The 24,342-nt window shown below is 43.4% G+C and overlaps 1 protein-coding gene across 1 annotated transcript in view; it reads right to left on the bottom strand.

Annotated features, from left to right (window-relative positions):
* The window catches only part of SMYD3 (SET and MYND domain containing 3), a 548,999-nt gene that overhangs the window by 95,803 nt on the left and 428,854 nt on the right, over window positions 1-24,342 (bottom strand). The window contains exon 8 of the mRNA XM_033099342.1: window positions 21,020-21,130. Coding sequence (XP_032955233.1) covers window positions 21,020-21,130 — 111 coding nt within the window. The remainder of the gene's footprint in view (window positions 1-21,019; window positions 21,131-24,342) is intronic.

The raw sequence follows: 24,342 nt of genomic DNA, 5'->3' as shown, positions 1-24,342 counted from the left end.
ACAACGTTCTGACACAGAAGGTATTAGGGTAACCTGGATGTGCTTTCCCCAGGGACACTTACATATGGGGTGAACAACAGGATGATGGGGGTGCCGTGCTCCTGGCACACGAAAGGTGTGTGACAGGCAGCACCGCAGACACGGCAATCGGGCTGGAGCCCAGTTCCAGCTCTGCCACTGGCCGGCTGCGACACCTGGAGGCCTCCTGTGTCTTCTGGTTCAGCTTCTCCAGGTGGGAACTTGATTAAGGTTACCATGGAGATGGAAACTAATCATTCCAACCCATTAGTCACCTACGTATATGGTATCTGCTGTGCATGAAGAGAGACCTGAAATTCCCATAAGAGAGACTTTGTAATTGGAGGCTATGCAACAAATTGCAAATACTTTCATTCCATGTCAAGCCGAGTTTTCTCACGTATAAAATACACCAGTCAGAGTACACAGAGTATGCAGAGGACGGAACAAAGACTACATTCAACCCAGGACTGCGCTCTGACAACCCAAGAATCTGACGATGATTATTTAATTCACACATTCCCTCTAACATTTGTATGTATAATGACTGTGGTGGGCAACATTCCAAACTCAGCGAACGTGCTATTTGCTTATCTACTTAAGCAAGCACATCCGATTATTTCATCTGTGGTCCCAAACCAGGGGAATAGTTTAGTTGGGGTCCACACTAAGAATTTCCCATAATGTGTCCCAGGACAGAAGTGTAGACGTGCTTTTTTAGGAGGTAATCATAAGCATAACCAAAAGAAGTCATTTAATGTGACAACAGAATCTGTCCCTTAACATTAGTTAATGCAATTTCTAATAGCTTCCCCTAACTTTTCAGAGCTGGCTTGCACACATTCACCAGTTCTTATTCACACCGTGCAAAGCAGCACGGAGATGCTCTGACCATGTGCCAAGCAAGCAAGAAGTTCAAAAGGAGTATGCCCCAGTTTGAGAAGAATGATCTTTAATAGCTCAGTCAGATTTTCAAAAAGAAAGCCCAGAATTGCATTTGTCTCCAATTATTCTGAAATAGTTCTGCAGTCGGTAAATCGGTCCATGCAGACAGAGCTCCGTTCTGGGGGGTGGGTCTTTCCAGGGAGGAATCACTCATGGGCTGAGGGCCTGGCAGAGAGACCACTCCTGCTAAGGTCTGGGAAGGGGATTGGGAGAAGAGGTGACCAAATTCCCTGGTTCTGCTCTTTTTGGCCCCTCCTCATGCTCAGGTCTTGGATGCTCTTCCTGGCAATTCTGCATCCGTGGAAGTGAAGTGCTGGCTGAATGCATGCTGAGCTTACCCCTGGCGCCCCACCAACAGAAAGCACACGTCTGCATTTTATATTCCAGTAAGCTCCAATCTGGCCCTCAGCCAGGGGACCTCTTTATAATGTCAGAGATAAAAGCACTGGCCGTGCTTGGCACCCTGCCCCCACCTCCATTCGCTTGTAACCATCTCATAAACCAAGTATGCATTACTGTTAACAGAGCCTTCCAGACGAAGGTCTGCTGGAGCTTCGTAAACATTCCCAGATGACGATCAGAGGTGTCCCCACTTCACAGGAAGAGAAGGATGGACAGGGAGGTGCAAGTGATTTCACGGAAGGCATGCTGGAAAAAGTGGGGAGCACTGGAAATATAGACTCAAGTCTACCCAGAGAATACCACTCGTGCAGAGCTGCTCACTAAGTCGCCTGAGTCATGGGCACCCTACGTTGGGATATGGCATGGTGGTGACATCAAATCCCAAATCTGCTCCAAATAGCATACGTATTGATATGATCTCTGTATTGATGTATAAGGAGGTCCTTATGAAATTTTAGGGTATACAAGATGGCATAATTCTCTCTTCTCATACTTCTTGCCCCAGGAAATGCTATGATGCCAGCCGCATCATTTATGACATCATTTCCTCTTGATCGGATTTCATTTTCTTTGAGTCACACTCAGTGGCTCAAAAGTGTATAGCCGCGGCTGTGGTCCTTTACCATTTCTGTTTTACTATCTAACTTTCTAGGTTACTTGGGAGTAAGATTCCAATATTAGTTAACGTCTATTATCAATTAGAATATGCAAGGATTTCTTTTCTGGAAGTAGACAAATATGAAAATCCCTCTTAGTCTGTGCAGGAGTGGACAGACTTCAGATTGCTTAACTTCAGAGAAAACCTGTTTTTATCCCCAGTGGGAGCAGAACTATTATGGATATGCCTACTTTTTATACATCAGAGGCTTTAATTCACTCTAGGAGGCTACAGTGCTGATTCCCTCCCCAACCCGACCAAAAATGCACAGACACACAGATACCCCACACAGATCCACATCCACACCCACTCCACCCACATCCACCCGGGAATGTGCTTTAAGGGATACTGAGGTCTCTGACTGTCCTTCGAACTCAGACCTGTTGTTCCTCTCGGCTGGTTCTCCTCTGTGCTAGCAGAGTCTGAGGCCGTGGGTATGTGTTTAGAATTACCTGGAGTGCTTTTAAAAATACCAAGGCCCAGGTCCCATGTAGGCAGATGAGAGCAGGATCTCTGACAGGTGGGTAGGTGTCCGTAAGCAGCCAGGTTATTCTAATGCACAGTCAGGACCGCGGACACCTGCCTGGTCTTTGCTGCTTTCGTCGTCGTCGCTAATCTCTGTGATCACACTGTCATTTCTTGTGCCAGAACCGTTAAGATCTGCTGCAAGTGCTCAGTGGTTTAGGCTTTTCTTCCTGTCTCCTCAATCTACAATGGCATCTCCCGTGTTCTCTGCTTTTTCCTTATAATAGACATAAAGTGACCAAGTTCACGGCACGGTAAGTAACAGTGTGCCCTTCAGACTGTTTTTACTTCAATCCATGCCAACATTTCCCAAAGGTACACTAGGGCTGAGCATTGGAACTGCAAAGACACAGATAAGACGTGCCCTTAGCCTTGAGGGGCTACAGTGCAATGGCTGAAAGAACCACAGAAACATTTCATTTCTAAATATTGTGTGTGATAAGAGGGAGATAAGCCCTGGGGTTATGGGAGCACAGAGGCAGGGCCCTTGGCCCAACCAGGGTTTAGGCAAAGTGTCCTGGAGGGGATGACGCCTGAGCTTGAAGGCTACGGAAGTATCAGCCAAGAGCAGATAAGCAGGAGGGGAACTGCAGGAGGTGACAGAGGGGCAAACGAGGGCACAGGACGGGAGGCGGCAGAGCGTTGGGTCGTATTCCTAGGTCACTCATGCATGGCAGGATGGCAACGGCAACCTCATTTTCCTCATTTTACAGGTGAGGCGGAGTTTCAGAGAGCTGGCCAGCTGTAGGTCGGAGACCAACAACATTCATCCAGGGTTTATTGTACTAATTACGTTAAGTGTTTTATCTCATGTAATCATTTCAACAAAGGATAAGGTAAAAACTACTTCAGTCCCTACTTTATAGATGACGGGAGTGCAGCTGAGAAAGGTAAAGTAACATCCGCAAGTTGAAGTGGCTGGAAAGTGGAGGTGAATTTGAGGTCCCAGTTGTAGAATTCGAAAGTCTGAGTGCTGTTTGCTACACCCCGCTGCCCCAAATGTTCAAGCCTTTGAGGACTGGTAAGTGGCATGAAAAACCGATTTACTCTCTGTCGCTCCTTGGGACAGAACTCTGACTTGGATATAAGTTAAAAGAGACAGTTTTTAGTTCATGAGATTAATGAACTTCACAATCACGATTGCCCACGAGTGGAATGGTCTGCTCCATCCAAGGGGGTGTGCTGAGATCTCCACTGAAAATGTTCCCGTGGAGTTGGGAGACCCACCCAGCAGGGACGCTGTAGAGGAGGTTGCCCTGGCAGTGGGTCTCAACGGTCTCTGCCAATCCTGGGCTCTGGCCCCTATGAAATGACCTTCTTACACTTTATTAACTATAAAAACACACAGCTACTCAACAAGATAATGTGAATAATAATTATGCTCCTGATCAGATTAGAAAACTCACATACTTAGATATATACTAGCCCCATGTTAGTGAAGTCTGGATGTGTGCACTTTCTTGGAAGAGGAAAGAATGCCAGGCGCATGAGCTTCACATGGGAGGGACCCTGCCAAGGTGATCAGTGGGACTGTATTTCCTGTCTTTCCACTGGGTGGTTTACATGTGGGTTTGTAAGTCTGGGTGTAGGGAGCTGGGTCATGTTCAAAGCAAAAAACTTGTGGAAAACAGAAGGGCAAGGTTAATCCCTCCTGATAGCCCACTGTTTAGACTATTATGAAACTGTTTTATGAGGAAAAGTTATTTCGAAGCTTCAAGTAATTCAGTTACTTGGCAGATCCTGTAGAAGTTAACTCAACGCTGGACAAATAACTATGTATTGACTTATTCATTCATGCAACACAAATGTGTTACGTGTAATAATTATCTAAGTATTGTGTTGGGCACTGAAGACAACAGAAAACAGAACTGATAAGGTCCTTCTTACCTGCTTAACAAGTAAGCAAGCAGGCAAATACAAACAATAACAGGTAATAATCGCTTTGCTATAATGGCGATAAAGACAGAGCAGAAAGTAACAAGGAGAGGAGGCACTGATTTTATAGGGCAGTCAAGGATGTCTGAGGAGGTGACGCTGAAGCCGAGAGCTGGAGAAGGATGGAGGGCCAGGCCGGCACAGAGCTACAGGAGGACGGTTCTGCCAGAGGGAAGCCAAGAGAAAGGCCCCAGGGCAGGAAAGAGCGTGGGGTGTTCCAGCCGACAGGCTGAGCTCAGACTGCAAAGCTGAGCGGGAGCCAGGCCACACAGGAGCTGATGGTCTTGTCAGTGACACTGGGTCTCCCCTCACGGGGAAGATGCTAAAGGTGTCCCTTCTGAAGACATCCTTCTGGCTTCTGTGTGAAAACTCAACTCCAGAGTAGAAACTGCCAGACCACCTAGGACACTCTTGCAGCAGTCTAGGCAAGAGAGAATGGTGCTGAAGAAATACCTTAGAGAATTATGGTTTGACTGGAAGGGAATAAAAAGACTGACAAGAGTCTGGTGTCAGCCATGGGATCTTCACTTAAGCCCATTCTGGCGTGCTGGACGGCAAGCACTGGTTTGGTTTATTATTAACCCAGCCCCTGCCGCCCCGAACAGCTGCTCTAAACCTTCACCGGGTTTTCAACAGCAAAAATCCCTCCATATCTTACGTATTCTCAGCTCTCTTAGTCATCAAACCTTTCTCTCGTCTGAAAGAGAGCCCATCCACACCTTGCAGTGACTACAAGACGCCAGAAAGGAATTTATAATTTTGGGAGATGGTTCTAAACATATTTTCAACCAGAGGTAGGAGAGGGGGAAACCTAGGAATGAAAAAGAGAAAGTAAGTTGGGGAAATGTGCAGCGAGGCCTCTGAGTCAACAGTTTAATGACTTTAAATAAATAAATAAATAAATAAATAAATAAATAAATAAATAAATAAATAAAATGCACGTGCGTCCCATCCAGTCCCAGTTCTTACTTAGTCAGACATCTGTTTGGCAATAGAATGAGGAAGTTAATTACTTTTCTATGACATGTATGTATTTTGTGAGACACCACATCGCACCAGTTAATAATGATCTACCTTCTGTTGACACAGAATGTTTAAATTAATGAAAATCTAAATGTTCCATCTCATAGCAAAGCCTCCTTAATTGAAAGGCTGGATGGCAGGAGTAGTAATTTTCCTGGGTAAAAATTATTGAGATGAGCTGATGGTAGCATGAAAAGCTCAATCAATAAAGGGACAAACTGTTTTCAAGAGTGCGCACTGTATAGAAAGGGTAGGCTGTGCTTCTCTAATTGCGACGGCACAGCACTCTCATTGTTAGAAGAAAGAAACCGAGACATATCCAGTAATTGCCCTTAATTAATGATATTAGTGATTTTACATTTCAACCTGCCTATTCCATCTTTAGGTCTGAAATGACAAATGCGAAAAGGGTATAAACGATCCCTTGAAGCTCCGCTATTCATATTAAAAAATCCTTCTGCTCTTCCCTGAGTGTACCCTTGGTAACTAGATACTAAACCAAGAGCGTTATGGAAACAGTTTATTTTTTCCAAACTATATAGTGGTATTAGATTACCTTGGAAAAGTCCAGATAACATCTACAGTAGGCTCCTAGCAGTAAGAGGTTGGGGCATACTAAATAAACGTGATAGGAGTATCTTGTTCAAGCCTTGAAACCACCCAAGAAAAGTCTGAAACCCAAGACACCCTGTAATAATTTTGCTATTTTCCACTTATTTGGGGGTGAAGAACACAACAGCCTGCCACGTTTCTTTCATTTTTACGCCCCTCCTCACTTCTCGCTTTGCCACTTGCTGTTGCTTAAAACACAGAACAGAATACAAAACAAACAAATATTAGGACTGCAGTCAAGAAGTAAATTTTATTTCCTGTATAATAACATGTTTCTTTTGGGGGTATCATGCTAAAGGACCCGGGGAGAAGCCTTACTTCTTTCTGACCATTCACCATCTCTGTACTGCCCTGTCCTTCAGGGGAAAGCAGACTTTATCTCCATGGAGACTAACAGAATATCATGCCATGTAGATGGGCCCAATATTGTTAAGAATTTAGGCACAAACCTCGTAGGCTAAACCCTTTTCTCACATTTCCCTGTTTTGGGCTTGCTTTTCTGGGAGCTTCTGTAAACAGGGTCTTCTTTCAGTCCTTTGCGTACATAGCAGGTACTCAGCAAATGCTTGAGGAATCAACAGATAAAGGTAAAAATGGCCCAAACCCAGAGTGGGGAATTCAAAAAAAAAAATCTAACCTTAAAGGGTAAAAAATTTTTTTAATGGTAGAATGTGTGATTTTCTTTTCATCCCAAAGTATCTAACTTAATCCAGGGATTTATCCAAGTTGAAGGATTCCAGGACCTGAGGACAAAGGAAGAGGAAGCTTCTTGGGAATTCAGACAGATGGGAAAGACTCTCACAGAGGAAATGCCACCAAGTCCTTAAAAAAAAACGTTCTGAAGGTCAGTACAGCTAATCCACAAACCTGCAGCTTAAGTCTATTTACCGCACTTCAGTGAAGACTGAAAGGTGCAGGGCACCGGCCTGGATTACAGCACCCGTCTTCTCTTGCAAGCTGACGTCCCTATTCCCTTCATCTTTCCTTATGAGTCTTATTTTTCTCTGGTGCTTCTCCGAGCACTTAAGAGGTTTTTCCGGACCCTTTTTAAATCATGGGGCCGCCGGGCACAGTGAACTGCACCTTCAGAAAAAAACTGATGAAGCACACACCTCTGGGTTTTTGCTGAGTGGAAAGACGATGGTAGGAAACTGCGGAGGTTAGTATTCAACATTTTTACAGTTATTTTAATTGACCTTATTCATAACAGGAAGCAGTTGTGAAAAGTAGATATTCACTGACATATCAGACTTGGGTAATCCTTCTCATCTGTGGAGGGTGTTTGTGATCTCCATGGAGGAAGGAACTCCCCCATGTTGAATGCTGCCTAATTGTTTAGAAGTAATTAACATGTTTTTATTCCAGCTGTAGAAAACATAATTTATTAATTGGCTGCTGCTTTATGTGTTCCATTTTAAGAGACACAATAAATAAAGAAATTAGCATAAGAAGGTACTGAAAAAACGCCAAGATTGACTAAATTCTGAAACTAGCAAGATGATTCTAAATTAAGGATAAGTAAATTTATTGCATAGAGGGGGTTTAATGACAAATGCAGAGACAGCTGTTTTTATGGGCTTTTCGCTGCAGCTTTCAAATTTAACTTTATAGACAGGAAAGCATTATCAATGCTTTAATAATTCCAGGATTCAATTTACATATCAAAACAAGAGACAGAGAAAGCCCACGTCTCTCTCTCTTTACTTTTTAGAGGTCCCAGGGTCTGAAAATGACTTCGCAATAAAGGTTGACAGGAAAGAAAACAGAATATTTGCTGGTGACTGCAACAGAAGCAACAACTTATCCTAATTACTGAGAAGTATCGTTAGTTCAGAGAACCAGCACACCCTCTCCTCAGCAATTAATACTCAGTACGAATGGTAAACATTCTAATCTTTAATTGAAGCACCCAGAAACAGTCTGTAAACAGATGAGTATTTGAAACAAGCCATTTGCCATGTCCCCAGGTATTAATTGGACCCAATAACATCTCATTCTTTGTGGGGGAGAGAGAAAGTTTGCCATCACAGAGACAAAAGCAGCTCCCATCAAACCCTTCTTCTGGATGTAATGGTGTGAAAACCATGCCAATTTCCTGTCTTGTTTTAGAATTTTTGACTCTCCTTCCTTGTGGAATAGTTTCTGACTTTTGTTTCTACACATGCCATTTTATTCTTCAAGCTGCTGTTGTTCAAAAGCCAACCCTCCCTTTCTTCCCTGGCTTCTCATCCCTCCAGGATGAAAATCCAAACTCTTTGCCTGGCACACCTCACCCCTTGCCCCCATCACTAACCCTACCAGCCTCTATCCTCCAGGAACACTGAAACATATGCAGTTCCCTGGTACACAATACTCTCCAACCCCCTGGAATATTTCACAGGGTGTGTTCCCCACTTGGAAACACAACCTCTGAACCTGTCTCACTCAGAATGCCTGTCCATACTCGTATGTAGCCTTTATATCTCAGGCTTAAGGTCTCCTCTGTGAGCTCTTCCCTGACTGACTAGGGGGATAATTTTCTTCCTCTGTTCCCACTGCATTTCAAACATGAAGGGAACCGTCACACAGAACTGAACTGTGTAGCTGGTGGCTGTCTCCACACTAGAATCTAAACCATGTGGAGGAAGGATTCCCATAGTTAAATACTTGAGGAAGGAAGGAAGAAATGTGAAAAAAGAGAAAGGGAAGGAAACATTCAAGCAGGTTTGCTGAAAAACTGGAGGCAAGTGGGAATTGTGGATGAGTAATAAGCCAAAAAGGGAGACTTGGGGTCCACATACGTCCTGGGTGCCAGCAGGAGCCTGGCATCCTGAGGGTGAATGCTCAGGCCAGAAACTAGAAACACTTGCTTCAATCACAGTGCTTGTTGGGCGGTGTGAGTCAGGGCTCTTGGACGCCCCCAGTAGTTTACAATTTAGTCTCTTCTTACTAGATGGACTAGTCTCATCCTCCCAGGTGGAAGCATTAGCGAAGATCGGTCCAGGGGCTTGGACAAACATTATCATTGAAATGTGCTAAATGACCCAGTTGTAAAACCAATGTAAAATGTATACACAGCCTCTGGTTTTATTGCTATAGTCCTATTATCCAAAGGGCTAGAGAAATTGGATAAAGATAATATATTAAGCACTTGAAAATGAGGAATAAACAAATGGAAGTGCTTTTTTGGGAAAAACAGTCAAAGGGGAACTTCCAGATCAATTTCCTCTTTTATCTTTACCTTTTTACCTTTGCCTCCACAGCCAGGTACAGTACTCATGGTACCTCATCAAAAGAGCATTGCCCCGGAATTAGGAGACCCAGATTTTCTGGGCCTGACATTCCAATGTCACTCAATTAGCGAGTGGTCCAAGCATTTCTCTTCTCTGTATTGAACTAGACGCCTACTGTTTTCAATGCCTCATGTTTCTTCCAGCTATTCAAATTTAACTGGCTCTTTCTGAAAAAAACACTTAGCCTCTGTGGTATCTGTTCATGGATCTAAGTAAAAAGTATGCTCTCTCAGGTCCACCTTTTAGGCTCTGCAGGTATGCAATCAACAGCACACAGGTAGGGCCCAATCCCACCAGCATTCAACAGGTTTTGGGGAGAGAGTGTGAACAAAGGCATCGCTCATCTGCCGTATTTACCTGGAGCCCCACAGCTACTTTTCAGCGCAGAGACTATGAAATGTGGAAACACACGTTATAGAAACCATACCCCATTCAAGGAGCTGCACGATAGATTCTATGGGCTCTCTCCAATGGCACAAGTTCCCTAGCTTCATTCCTCCAAGGAGATAATGCCCCTGCAGGGGGCTGCCTATGACCGGGCGACTAGTGACCCCCAAAGAGTTACCATGAAATTCACTATCAAGATGGCTGCTTCCCATATTCCAACAGTGAGGTATTAGTGGAAGTTTGTGGGGCAGAGAGCTGTAGGAATCCAAAGTCTGTGAAATCAAGCATGCCATATTTTAAGGGTTTGGAGCAGGTATTGTGGCCCGAAAATGGCAGCCTTCAAGTTCACTGTTGAGCCCAGCAAATAGATAAGGGGGACATGTGTTTTGTAAGTAAAATAAACAAAAGTTATTTATGAATGGCACCGTGTATCCTTATTTTTTACACCAAGTAAGATAATTAAGGGGATTAGAATACCCCATCTTCCTAGTCCTGACTTCTGGACATCCTTCCTCTTGTCACCGAAGGCTTTCGGCAGAGCGCTCCGCTGCCCACTCTCACTGCAGGGTGAGCTGGTCTCCAGCCAGCTTGCAGCCCTGAAATTGTCATGACCATGGAAGAAGCATTTGTTAGGCTTCAGGCTGAGGCCGTATGGGTGGCACTCCCCGCAGTGTAACGAACAAGGAATAAATGGCAAGGGAAGCCTTGGTGTTTCACTGTCTGTGTTTTGTTGTGAGCAAAAGATTCCAAGTGTGGTCTTGGGCAAAAAAGGAAAATAGTTCCAAAGTGGCAAACCCTAAAAGAGGCATCACCTCATTTGGGAGAGAACTTGAGGAAAGAGCGAGTCCGGGATGACATGTATTTTGTCCAGGGATCTGGGGAGAAGAGGAAAAATGACCTGGCATGTTGGTGCAATGCCACTCATGTTGTCTTCTTACTGAGCCTGAAAGCCCCTTCCCTAGTATGCCCTCCCCCACTACATACACCCCTCGGCGTGAGCAACGTCAGAACGATGGGTGCGAACAGGACAACACGAGCAGTGATGAAGGGTAGTGACAGAACCCCCAATATGGACAAAGGATAGCTCACTTCTCAGGAGGGAGGGTCCAGGCCAGGGAGGGGGTTGTGCCAAGGAGAACACAAGAGTGAAAAGCACCAACCACCCCAACACAATGACTACTGGAACCACATCGTGGGCACCAAGAACACAAAAGAGGAGGAAAGCAGAGATGACCAAAAGTTGGAGCAGGAAAACTTAAAAAGCTACAAAGAAGATTATGTGAACAATTCAGGGCCCCTGGTCAGCACATGATGGGAACCGAGGAGACTAAAATTCCTGGAACTTTCCATATAGATCATTTCCTCAAGTCATTCAATAACAATAATGGCTGCCATTACTGAGTGTCTACCATCTCCGAAGCTATACTTACATCATCTAATTGAACCTCAGAGCAGCAGTGCCAGCTATAGATTATTCTCATTTTACAGAAGAGAAAACTAGACTAAGATGGGGGAAACTGGCCAGTGTGAAATGGGTAGTAAGCAGTAGAACCCAGGGATGTCTGACGCCGAAGCACGTGCTCTCTCCCCTGTACCAGCTGCTCTGTTACCCATCCCTCAGACTGCATCTCTCTGGCTGGGTCACCGCTGTTACAAGCAGATGCTCCAGGACTGGAATCCAACTTTTGTATCTAATTCTGTACTCTTTCTACTATATCCTCCTGCCTTAAATAAGATGTAGATTCAACAAGTGGTACTAGCATAATGGGACACCCACATGCAAAAGAAAAATGAACTTTGTACCATACAAAAAAATTAACTCAAAATGGATCAAAGACCTAAATGTAAAACCTAAAACTATAAAACTTCTAACAGAAAACATAGAAGAAAAATCTTTATTCTCTTGGATTAGGCAAAGATTTCTTAGATAGGGCATCAAAAGTCTGCTCCATAAAAGAAAAATATTAAAAAGTGTACTACACCAAAATTGAAAACTTATGCTCTTCAAAAGACTCTGTCAAGAGAATGAAAAGACAAGTTGCAGACTGAGAAAAAAATTTATGAAATACATACCTGATAAAAGACTTGTGCATATATAGAATAAAGAACTCTCAAAACTCTACACGAAGAAAATAGCTCATTTTCAAAATAGGCAAAATATTTGAGTAAATACATCACTAAATAAGATACAGATAGCAAATAAGCACATGAAAAAAATACTTCATTAGCCGTTAAGGGAATGCAAATTAAAACACCAATGTGATATCACTACACATCTACTGGAATGATTAAAAATGAAAACAAAAGCAAAACTGACAAAATCAAGTGGTGGCAAGGATGCGAGTAAGCTGGAACTCTTATTCATTGTTGGTGGGGACTGAAAATGGTACAGCTCCCTGGGAAAGAGTCTGGCTTATAAAGTTAAACATACATTTACCATACAACCCAGCAATCCTACTCCTAGGTATTTACCCAAATGAAAATTTATATTCACACAAAAACCTGTATGGGAATGTTTACAGTGGCTTTATTGATAACCACCCCAAACTGGAAAAGAATCCAGATGTCTTTCAGTTGATGAATGGCTAAACAAACTATGGGACAGCCACATAATAGAATACTGTTTGGCAACAAAAGGGAACCAAATACTGAGATTATGTATTTGTACACGCATGTAAAAATAACATGGCTGAATGTCAAGTGCATTATGCTAAGCAAAAGAAGACAGAATCAAATGGCTGTTCAAATCAATTTATATGACTTTCTGGAAAAGGTAAAGCTATAGTTGAGAGAAAGCAGATCAGGGCTTAGTGGGGCCTAGAAGTGGGGGTTAGGGGTCGACGACAAAGCATTATGAGGGAATGGGGGGTGACGGGTCTGTTCTATATCTCGGGAGTGGTGGTGGCTGCAGACTGCACACTAAAAATATCAAATTTTACTGAATGCAAATTACACTTCAACATTTAAAAGCTAGGGAAAGTATATCTGTTACTTGTAAACACAGAGACAGCACAGTGGAGTGGTTAAAAATACAGCCTCTGAAGTTGAAAACTCCAGCTACCTCATCTGCAAAATGGGGATAAGAGCAAGGCCCCCGCTCTCATACGGGGGAGATGAGAGGAGGTGAGGTGTACATACACCGAGCAGAGCACCACGCCACAGTGAGGGCACCGTCATCTCTAATGTTCCCTGAGGAAGAGCGCCTACGTCCACAACGCTTCTCGAACACTGTGCCACATATTGGGCCTGTGCCTGGTCCAAAGGAAGACATACTTCTACGTCACGGTAGCTGCCACCACGGAAGCGGGTCCCTGAGCTAGAGCTTCTCATAGACCAAAAGCCAGAAGAAAAGAATTATAGTGCAAGAACGGGAAAGGTTGTGAGATGGAATTCATGTCACCACAAACGAAAGGTCCGCTTTATACCCCTGGGGTGGACTTTTGGACAAAACCAGAGCGCCATGAGGAGGCTTGGGGAGCACAGCTGGCTGTTCTCTGGGGGCAGGAGTGTGGAAGCACCGCAGATTCACTGTTTATTTCACAGCCGACTCTGTGGCCCAGAGCACTGTGCCCGGAAGACTCTCCGGCATTTCATGGTTACTCTGCCGACGGGATTATGTGCTTATGAAGTCAACAAATTCCTCCCCTCACTTTAACATTAATGACAGCCAGCTCTGCATTCATTCCAGGGAAACCATCCTCTGGCTGTTTGGAGAAGACATAGGTAGCACGCAGTGATGTTCCATTTGGACAGCTTAGAAACTATCACGCACACACAGACACACACCCCCCACACACCACATATGCACACACACCACATACGCACACAGACACACCCAACACACACCACATATGCACACACACCATATATGCACACACACAACCCCACACATACGCGCACACACCACACACGCACACACCACACACACAACACACACACACCACATATGCACATACGCACACACCTCACACACACACCATATATGCACATATGCACACACACCACATACGCACACACACCACACCCACACACCACATATGCACACACACCACACACACACACCACATACGCACACACACACCCCACACACACCACATACGCACACACACCCCATACACACAAACCCCACACAAACACCAGATATGCACATACGTGCACACACCACACACACACCACATATGCACACACACACACCACACACACACCACATACACACACACACACACACACCCCACACCACCCACACATACACCATACACACCACACACCACACACTACAGTTCTTCAATCCTTTGCCAAATCTCCCTAATCTTCCTGAAGATAAGGTAATTCGGTTATGACAAAAATTTCTTGAAACAGGAAAAACCTTCTCCTTCTATAGAGCGGGTTGGGCTTATCATCCCACCACCAGGCATTTCTGCTTACAATTAATTTAGCAAAATGGGAAGGCAGCAGAAAAACTCTTGGTTCACTAACGACCTTTAAGTAATTGCTCACATTTCAAACAGACTCGGGTTACCATAAAAACTTTTTCTTGGGCAGAGAACTCATTTCCTTTGCATACTACATCCAGCTCTAACTCGGGCGTGCCTTTCTTCCCTAGGCTCAGCCCTGCCTCCTTCCCCCACAGTGCATAGGTCTCGGAAGAGTCTAGCTGAGGAGCAGCACACGTGGGAACCCAGGCAGCTGTCACCCAGACCCAGCCCGAGCCCTTTCCTCAGGACGCGGGGCTGCCTCCGGGCTCCCTGGCTCACAGAGGGCCTCCAAAGGGCCCAAAGCCAGGGAATTCCATGTTCCAAAAGAGGGTCTCTGAAAAGAAATGGGAATGATCACCAAAGAAGTAACATTGCTCTGTTTCCACAGAAGAAAAGGAGAGGAAGTGGTCTTACAGTTGTAGCCTCAGGGAATGAGAAGCTTATTAGGGATCTCCATCCGCCCCCAACACACACCTACGGAGCCACTTCTTAAACTGTTTTCAGAATGAGTCTACTCAACGCTCTCTCCGCAGAAAGCCCGATGACAAAAGACATGGATTCCCTGCGCCACAGGCAGGCAGGGGCTGGGTAGAAGGTGTGCACATGCCTGGAAGCGCTCAGGAGAATTAGATCATTGTTTGTCCTCACATTTTCCTTTGCCTCCAAAGATGTGAATTCCTACCTGTGGAGTTGGCAAACGAACGACAGGCTTCCAACCAAGATGTTGGAAGTTCAGACTTTGAACTGCTCCCCTCCACTCCAAATCCACAGTAATGACAAGTAAGATAGAAAAAGAAACCAAAAATAGCTTTACTAAGTCAAGAACAAGATAAACATCTCCCTGGACCAAAAATAGAACAGAAATGCAAGGCAATAAGTGAAGCGGAAGCTAGGGCCTCAGGTCTGGAAGCAGGAATAAGTTCAGTTCCAATGGTTACGAGGGACTAAAAACGTTTCACATAAGAAAGGTGAGTAGAGTCAACTTTAAAGCTGAAAGCCAGAGGATGAGTGAGGCTCTCTCGTTTATAAAAAGAGGCTAAAAATACAGGGTTCAGGACCTGTTCCCGTGAGCGAACTATTTCGGGGGCGGTGGACCAGGTACAGAGCCAACGTGTCCATCACCTAAGTCACCGGACGTGCAGTAGCCTCTCCATATTGTGGCACAACAGCTCCAAAGGCCATTGAGTTCTGGTTCTGAACTGGGGCCTGACGGGTCTGGGAGAGGCAAGTGCAAAGCTACCAGGCAGAGGGGAGGAGCACATGAGGAGAGAAAAGCCCAACACCAAAATGACTGAAAACATAAGCCTGCCATACAAAATTCCAAAACACTGAGTGAGCTGTAACACTAAGAAAGATAACTAACAAAAATCAACAACTGGCACATGATTTCACTCCAGTAAAATAACCTATGGCACTGACTCACCCAGACTTCAAACAAGTATGATTAAGGTGCTCAAAAACAGGTAACTAACAGAGTGGCATGTACCAGAAGTGAATACGAAGGTATGAAACAGGAATAGTTAGAAATAAAACAGAAACCAGGTGATACGGGGAAAAAAGCGAATTTGAGATCCTGGAAATAAAAAATAGTTACTAAACCAACCAGATAGCAAGAAACATCCTTGGGACATGACTTAAGGGAGCTTTAGTTTTTGGAAACACGGAATAAATGCCGAGAGCTGTAAGGGTTTGGCTTTTGAGGAGTGGGCCTTGGGCTGGAGCAGAAGGAAAGTATGCTAATGTTTTCAATTGGGTCCCAGTACTTTGACTTTTCAAAGTGTATCACTTTAATAAGAATTAAAAGATTGAAATAACAAAAGATTGCCTGAAGGATATGCGGCCCTGGCTTTCTTCTATATAGTCCACATGTTATTCTTGGAATGAAGTAAGCCATCAGGTAGACAAGAACCTCAATTACATAATTTTTCACCCTTCTTTTTACTTCTTTCGTTAAGTTATAACTTGAAATTATGTCAAGCAGCCACGTTGAGGAATATTATAAAAATCAGGTATTTAAATTGTGGAGTTCTGATAAGAATGCTGACCATTCATTCTCAATGGGACCCTCGTGAGTGCCTCAGGCGTCAGTGCCAGGAAAAACTATATTTCAGCTCAGGAACATGTGCGTAAAAAATCAGTCTGTTAGCTTTGGCTGCTGGGAAATTCAGAGTAAATTTGTGCTTTATTTCTTGTCACTCTATAGGATCATATGGTATGCATTCTGGGTACTAACCTGCTTTCATCTTATTTCTTGTCACTCTTAATTCACAAATCAATATGAAATTGATTGCTGTTGTACAATATACATGTGAATATGTGTGCAGGTGCACCTGTAAGCCACTTCAGAATCGTTTGGGTGGGAGATAACACAAGTTGAAAAAGTAGAGAAGAGCAAAGAGAAAAAAAAAGAAAAGAAAAGAAAAACAGAGAAAAGAAAGGTAGTTGGATTGTGGGTTCATGATTTTGGAGGACACTGAATGCTAAGAGTTTGAAATTTACCCTGAAGACTAAAGATAATGCTAAATACTTCAGACTCTGTGTTTTAAAAGAAGGATCAAAGGTAACAGGCTTTAGGAAAGAAAAAGTGTCATGGCAAGTAAATACAGCTTTGTTTTGTTTTTTTGTAACAAAACATGTGAAATCTAAAGAAACACGCTATGTACTATACACAAATTTATGGCAACAACCAATTCCACTTGGTCTGTTCTGCTTCTATTTCCTTGGCTTTTGACTTGGGAAAGCCACAGGAGAAGCCAAATCTCACAAAACCTCCTTTAAAACGTAAATTTTATTTCTTCCCCAAATTAAGCTGCTGTTGATTACAAATGACAACTAACTCCATGCATGCAAATTACACCCACTATTAAAAGGCCTCTTGCCTTCCTGAAACATGACAGCATGGGAGTCCAGTAACGTGCAGATGTAGGCCGGTAATAAACATTGCTTGATGCTGAAACCGGTTAAGATGATTTTTCTAGGTTCCAAGAAAAGCAGAAAAATAAGCCTGAAAACTTGAAATCTAAGAATTGAAGTAAATTCAATTTTGACTGAACTAATTTTGAATTTATGATCTTTGGGGAATGCGCTAAATTGAATTCATCTCTATTATATTTTCAGAGCAAATCAACAGCATAGAGATTTCAGAAGAGATGTTTATATTACCACACAGAATAAAATTTTCATATAACTAGAAACTTGAAAATCTAACTGGTGAACTAATTGAAACCAAGTCTACATTCTCATCGAAATAAATACCTTACTCACTTCCCCTAGGAAACATTTCGGAGAAACCTGAGAGTAGAGCTTTTCAGTGGCCTTCAGACCATCTCACCTAAGTCCTTTGTATCACATACGTATTTCTCTTTCCTGTGTGGCTCAACAATCATAATGCACTCAAGGTCCATCCACGTTATTGCAAATGGCAAGATTTCCTTTTTTTAATGGCTGAATAATATCACACACACACACACTCTGCTGACCATTGAACAACATGGGTTTGATCTGTGCGGGTCCACTTATACGTAGATTGTTTTCAATAAATACTGTAAAGGTATTGTCTTTTCCTTATGATTTTCTTAACATTTTCTTTTCTCTAGCTTACTTTATTGTAAGAATATCATATATGTTACATATAACATACAAAATATGTGTTAATCAACTGTTTATCAGCAAGGCTGCAGGTCAACAGGAGGTTAGTAGGTAAGTTTTGGGGGAGTCAAAAGTTACACAGGGATTTTTGACTGCACAGGGGGTTGGCAGCCCTAACGCCCCATGTTGTTCGAGGGTCAACTGTATGTCACATCTTCTTTATCCATTTATTCATCGATGAGCATTTATGTTGCTTCCATGTCTTCACTATTGTAAATAATGCTGCAATGAACACGGGAATGCAGATATCTTTTCAAGTTAGTGTTGTCATTTTCTTCCAATAAATAGCCACAAGTAGAATCGATGGATCATATGTTAGTTCTATTGTTCATTTTTTGAGGAGCCTCCATACATTTTCCATAGTGGCTGCACCAATTTGCAATCCCACCAACAGTGTACGAGGGTTCTCTTTTATCCACATTCTCACCAACACTTGTTACTTCTTATCTTTTTGATAATAGCCCTGCTAACAGGTGTGAGGTGATACCTCATGGTAGTTTTGGTTTGCATTTCTGTGATAATTAGTGATGTTGAGCATCTTTTCATGTACCTGTTGGCCATCTGTACGTCTTCTTTGGTAAAATATCTACTCAGAATCAGATTTTTTTTTTTTTTTTTGCTACTGAGTTGTATGAGTCCCTTGTATTACAGATGACGTAACAAATCAAAAAGGCTGAATGACTTGCCCAAGACCACTCAGTTTGTTAGGTACTGAATGACTAGAATCTATCAGAGTACTCAAGTACTTTTTGATTATACCATTTGGCCTATCTCTAACACGGTATTTGTGATTAATGTTATGTGTCAATTTGACTGGGACACAGGGAGCCCAAATACTTGCTTCCACATTATTCTGGGTATGTGTGTGAAGGTGCTTCTGGACGAGATTAACATTCAAATCAGTAGACGGAGTAAAGCTGATTACCCTCCCCAGTGGTGGGCCTCACCCAGTCAGTGAAAGGCCTGAATAGAACAACAGGCTGACACTCCCACAAGTGACAGGGAACTCCTCCTGCCTAACTGCCTTCCAGCTGGGACATCGCTGTTTTCCCGCCTTCAGACTCAGATTGAAACACTGGCTTTTCCCGGGTCAGACTGGAACCGCACCATTAACTCTCCCGGGTCCCCCGTTTATTGACCGCAGATTTGGGACTTCTTGGCCCCCACAATCACATGAAACAAATCCTTATAATAAATCAATTTCTCTCTCTCTCTCTCTCCATATACATATATATATATATATATGTATGTATGTATATATGTATATATATGTGTACATATATATATGGTAATAAGGCTGTATACACACACACATCACACATCCTGTTGGTTCTCTTTCTCTGAAGAATCCTAATAAAATATTAAACAAACTTTTAGCTCAAAGGAGGAAAATAATGGCTTCAATGGATAGGGTGGACACCAGATCACCTAACCAAAAGCCATTTACAACCTTCTTCTCCCTCGTCTTCCTCCAATACAAAGGCTGAAAAGCTGAACGGCAGTTTCCTCACCTCTTTCACAGCCAAAGGGGGTCATGTGACAGTGTGGAACAACAAGATGTAGGTACACATCCCTAGGAGGGTTTCCCTCTGCTCTGCTTTTTATTACCTTTTCTTGTCATGTCTAGAGCTTGGACACACCGAGTGGGGGTGGGCAGCCATCATCCTGGGACCATGAGGACAAAAGCACATGCCAGGGATGGGTCAGAGAGAAGACAGAAGGATTCTGGCTGTGTTATGAGATCTATGAGAAATAGTTCCCGTCTTGGACTGCTTCTCCAGGATTCATGAGAAACACACTGCACCTACTAGAGTCAGTTTTAGTAGGGTTATCTGTTATTTGCTAATAGATATGCTAGCCAGATTTCAGCTATAACAATAAAGCAAAAGTGAACATGACCCCAATTTTAATAAAATATAAGCACTTATTCACAAAATTTTTGAGGGTCTGCCATAATGATGTCATGTAAGAGGCACTACATCCTAAAGCCTTCCAAGTCCCAAACAAGGATGTGGGTGGAAAGCTAGCTTGCTGCCTGCCATTCCAGATTAGAGTCTGCGGAAAAACCCCAGGGGATCCCCTTTCATTCCTGTTATGCTTGTGAGTGGCAAAAGGCTGACACTAAAGTAGACTGGTTGAATCTTGCAAAGCTGTTAGCAGTGGATCTAACTTTTCCCATTTAATTCACCTATTTCTAAAAGTTACTTTAATGCAAAACTAATGTTCACTGATTCCTACACCATTGGAACTAGCTCATGGTCCTTCTTCATGCAGTGAAACTAATAACCTCTCTCTACAATGTTGGCACCAGAGGTCACAGGTAGCTGTGATATAGTGGAAGAAGCACTAGATTTAGTCAAAAGGTCTGGGTGTGGGACTTGGTTCTGCCACTTTTTCCTTCTTCCTATCCCAGAAGTGTCTCTCTGAACCTAAGTTGTTTCCTCATTGATAATTATTGAGTTCAAATGAGATAATGATCACAAAAGAATTCCAACAAATGTAAAACACTCTACAAAAGTAAGACTCCATCAGATAACCTGATTGTGTGCGCACTAAAAGTAAACAGGTTCGGTGTGAGGAAAGCATGAGTAATATGAGAAAAGCTCATTCATTATCTTTATGACATTTACTTTGGCTCTTCTTTCTTTCTCAGAGAATAAAAGTTGCTAGAGAAGTGATTGCTATCTGATAAAAGTGTTGAAGCCAAAAGGCTTACAGAAAAAATTTTAAGGAAATGAAAAAACTAGATACAACTTGGTATGTTTATCACTGAGCAATAGCTGTCAACCAATGACAATGTCACTTAACCCCCTTATTACGTGCTCTAACAGCACTCTGGCCTTCCACGTCCTTTGAATTACATGTTTAATGCCTACAGCCCCTCTAGACTCCAAGCTCCATGAAACCTCACCTGAGACTAAACCTTTTAGTGCTTGGTTGGTGACAGAAGTTCCAGCCAAAAAAATACCTGCAGCACTATGCATTATTGAATTACTTCTGCTTCCTGCTGTGCACTGAGAGTCACCTACTTTTGGATGGATGAAATAAAAACAGAGTTCTATGAAAGATCATTGGGATAGTACCTGGGAGGCGGTTCAAGCTGGTTCCACACAACGTACCTTGTCCTGGGTTTGGCATCGGAAACAGTCACATTCAAAGCAGTACTGGTCCCGCAGCTGCTTCTGGCGCTCGTCACTGGTCATCAGCATGTCCAGGTAGCAGATGGTGAGCTGTGGGGCCAGAGAGAAGCAGGACCACGTGTAACAAATGGCTATTACTATTGCTAATGATTAAAGTGAAACATGTTTTATACACACCAAAACTCATGACAGAGAAGACACTGCTCACGGGGTCTTCACCCAAATAATCACACGTAAAATTTTTAATCCATGACCTTCCAGTCTTTGTTGCTTGGTGAGCACATATGTATAATATATTTAGAGAACTGGGCTCACTAGCTCTAGACACTTACACCTTACCTTTTATTCACTAGACGGTAAAGTATCGAGAGCTGTTACAGGTTCGATGTTACTAAGGTTTGGTAATAAAATCTATAACCATTGGTAATCAGAGAAGCCAAAATAATCCTGGCAACCAAATGGGTGGCAGATGATATGGCCAGATTGCTCTTAAATCCTAATCGATTTTATAGATGCCTCGTGGAATTTAGGGTCAACCAGATTCGGTATCTTTATAATTAGGAGACTGTTCTCTTACTTGCAACTCGATTACAACAGAAAAACAAAAAATAATTATTTCAAATTATTTGAAATAATTTCCAAAGATGGAGAATTTAATGTCAGAATGCAATCACGAATGGAGGCTCTTAAATTGACTTCCTTGGACCCTTTCAAATACAGTAACTACAGCCTGCCTTGGATGGTGAAAGGTCATAGGTCAGAGGGCACACTTCAGGGACCCTTCAGGTTTCTCTCCAGCCCTAAGATTCCACTTCAAGATACATGTCTTTGGGTAACATCATGAGGTTTACACATTTCTCACTTGACTAGGTCTCCTAGTACTGAAAGTCTAATTGAAAATGCACAAAATCAAATTCCTGATTTCCTCCCAGCCTACTCCACCTCAGTTGGAGCCTTCCCAATCTCAGTTGGTAGTGATTCATCTCCTGTTATCCTACCTGAAACCTCAGAGTGGTCCTTGACTTCTCTCTCTTTCACATCCCCCATCCAATCCACCAGGAAATTCTGTGCACTCAACCTTAAAAACACATCCCGAACCAAGTGCTTTCTACCTTTTCTGATGCTACCATCCTGCTCTCAGCCATTATCATCTGTTGCCTGTAAAATGCAAGTGTCACAACGGGTCTCCCTGCTTCTCCCTGAGCCCTTGCTCTCCATCCTCTGGAGGATGCTCAGAAAATGGAAGCTGGAGCAGATCTTCCCACTGTTTGGGATGCTCCCACAGCTCCCCATTGCTTAGAGTGAAGTTCACGTCCTAACCACGGATTCCCACGACTCAAAGTGGGGTTCCCGGGCAGCTGCCAGCCCCTCAGGCTACTAGTCTACTAGGAAATAAGTAAAGAAATGAAAATCTGACATTTAGAAACTTTATAGTGACTTGATATGACAAACTTTCTCGGACTGTAATAATAAAACAGTGGGATTTCACTTTCGTCGTTTTTTTAAATGTCATTTCTAGTAATCCATTCATTAAATTTCACAAAAATATTAGTCTGCAGTGGATTAGGAAAAGAAATTGTGCTTCATAACGGGTAGTAAGAGCAGCAGTGGCTTCACGTCGCCCAGCCCAGCTCCCTCTCTGAGCTCATCCCCTCTCTGCCCAGCCAGCCTGGCCTCCTCCTGTGTTCGCCCACACCCCACCTCAAGGCCTGTGCCCTGGATGCTTCCTCGGTCCTTCCCCCAGATCTGCCAAGGTGGCCTCCCTTATTTCCTCGGAGTTTCCATCAAATCTCACTTTCTTACTGAGGTCTAATCTGACGACCTTATTTAAAATAACATTTTTCCACCCCAGCCCTAACTCCCTTTCCCTTCTCTAGTTTTCCTCATTCTGTAACATATATCGGTTGTGATGTACTGTATAAATGACTTCTTTATTTGCTTTTACATGTAGGAAGTAATTATGGGGGTATAGGCAGTAGGAGAAGAAGGGGATATTATAGGAGAGGAAGAAAGCAGGATTTTACCCACTGAGGGAGATGACAAAATCTCCCTAGAGCGAAAAACTCCATGTGTTTTTTCTTAGGCTTAAAAAAAAGCATCTCAGGGCCACATAGCATGACTTTACTTGTTTGAAGGCATGGCCAGGCAGAGGAAGCCATCTTCTTTGACAGAAAATGCAGCTTCGGGAGAGCTTCATGAAAGCAGTCAGTGGGGAAGAAGGCTTGGTCTGGCCAGAGTTGTCAAATCCAGCACCGCCATCACCAGGGCAACGGAAGGCACCGCCTCATCTAGCTAGGGGGCTCTCCAGATCCTTCACGTGTAGGCAACCATAACATGCTGCTCCACACACAGACACAAGAGGACTCACCCTTAAGAAATGCTGACAATGACATTACTATGTGCTGGGCACCCACCTAGAGAGGAGGCACGAGACGGTGAAAACCAGCCGAAGCCTTGGATCTATCTCTGGTTTGCACCCACACCTCTGATTAAGGCTGAGACTCTTCTTATAATAACACAGCTCTTCTCATACTTCTGGGGGGCTGTAGGGGAGACTAGTTTCTAAACGAGCTGCTGCAGCACCACTAAACCTGAGATACTCAAGCCCGTGCTAAGCAACGTGCTGTGACAAATGGGCTCCTTCAGCTGAGACCACAGCTACTTTTTACCACCCTAAGTCTTTCTTTTGCTTCAGGATCTGCAGCCAGGGCCGCGTCTGAGGTGCAGAGGGCCACCATATCAGGCAAGTTCCTCTTGTGTATAAAGAACACTACATTCCAAATCGCAAACAACCAATATCTAAGTACACTTTTTATAACAGCCTACTAGTAAGCTTGGGGCAGCATATACACTGATTTTCTATTATCAGGCTCTCGGGACCTTCGTGGTAAAATGAGCTGATCTATGTTCCCTCTTGGGTTAAATCTAGGACCCTAATTCTCAACCCAGCCCAATGGCTCTTAGTCACCAGCCCCAGCGAGCAGATCAGATCCATTGGCAGTAATTATTGGGTGATTACTGCCCATGTAATGTGAAGCCAGTGAATCTGGGGCTGCCACACTAGAGAAACACGCTTGCCTAACCCAAGACTTAACTCATGAGTGATCATGCCAGGCGTGAATGGGAAACAGGAGACTAGTGATTTCATTTAACCCCAATAAACAGACTCTTGCAGCCTCCCTCGCCGTGCTGTAACTGCTTGTCACCATTACCTGAACTAAGCAATGGCTTTCTAACGGGCCTCCCTGCTGCCTGCAGTCTACCTTTCATCTTCTAAACTGCTTTGAGAGAGCTCTTGCTAC

The sequence above is a fragment of the Rhinolophus ferrumequinum genome, chromosome 27, assembly GCF_004115265.2.
Source record: "Rhinolophus ferrumequinum isolate MPI-CBG mRhiFer1 chromosome 27, mRhiFer1_v1.p, whole genome shotgun sequence".
NCBI lineage: Eukaryota > Metazoa > Chordata > Mammalia > Chiroptera > Rhinolophidae > Rhinolophus > Rhinolophus ferrumequinum.
The sequence above is the reverse complement of the archived record's forward strand: the minus strand, read 5'-3'. Positions and strand labels throughout refer to the sequence as shown.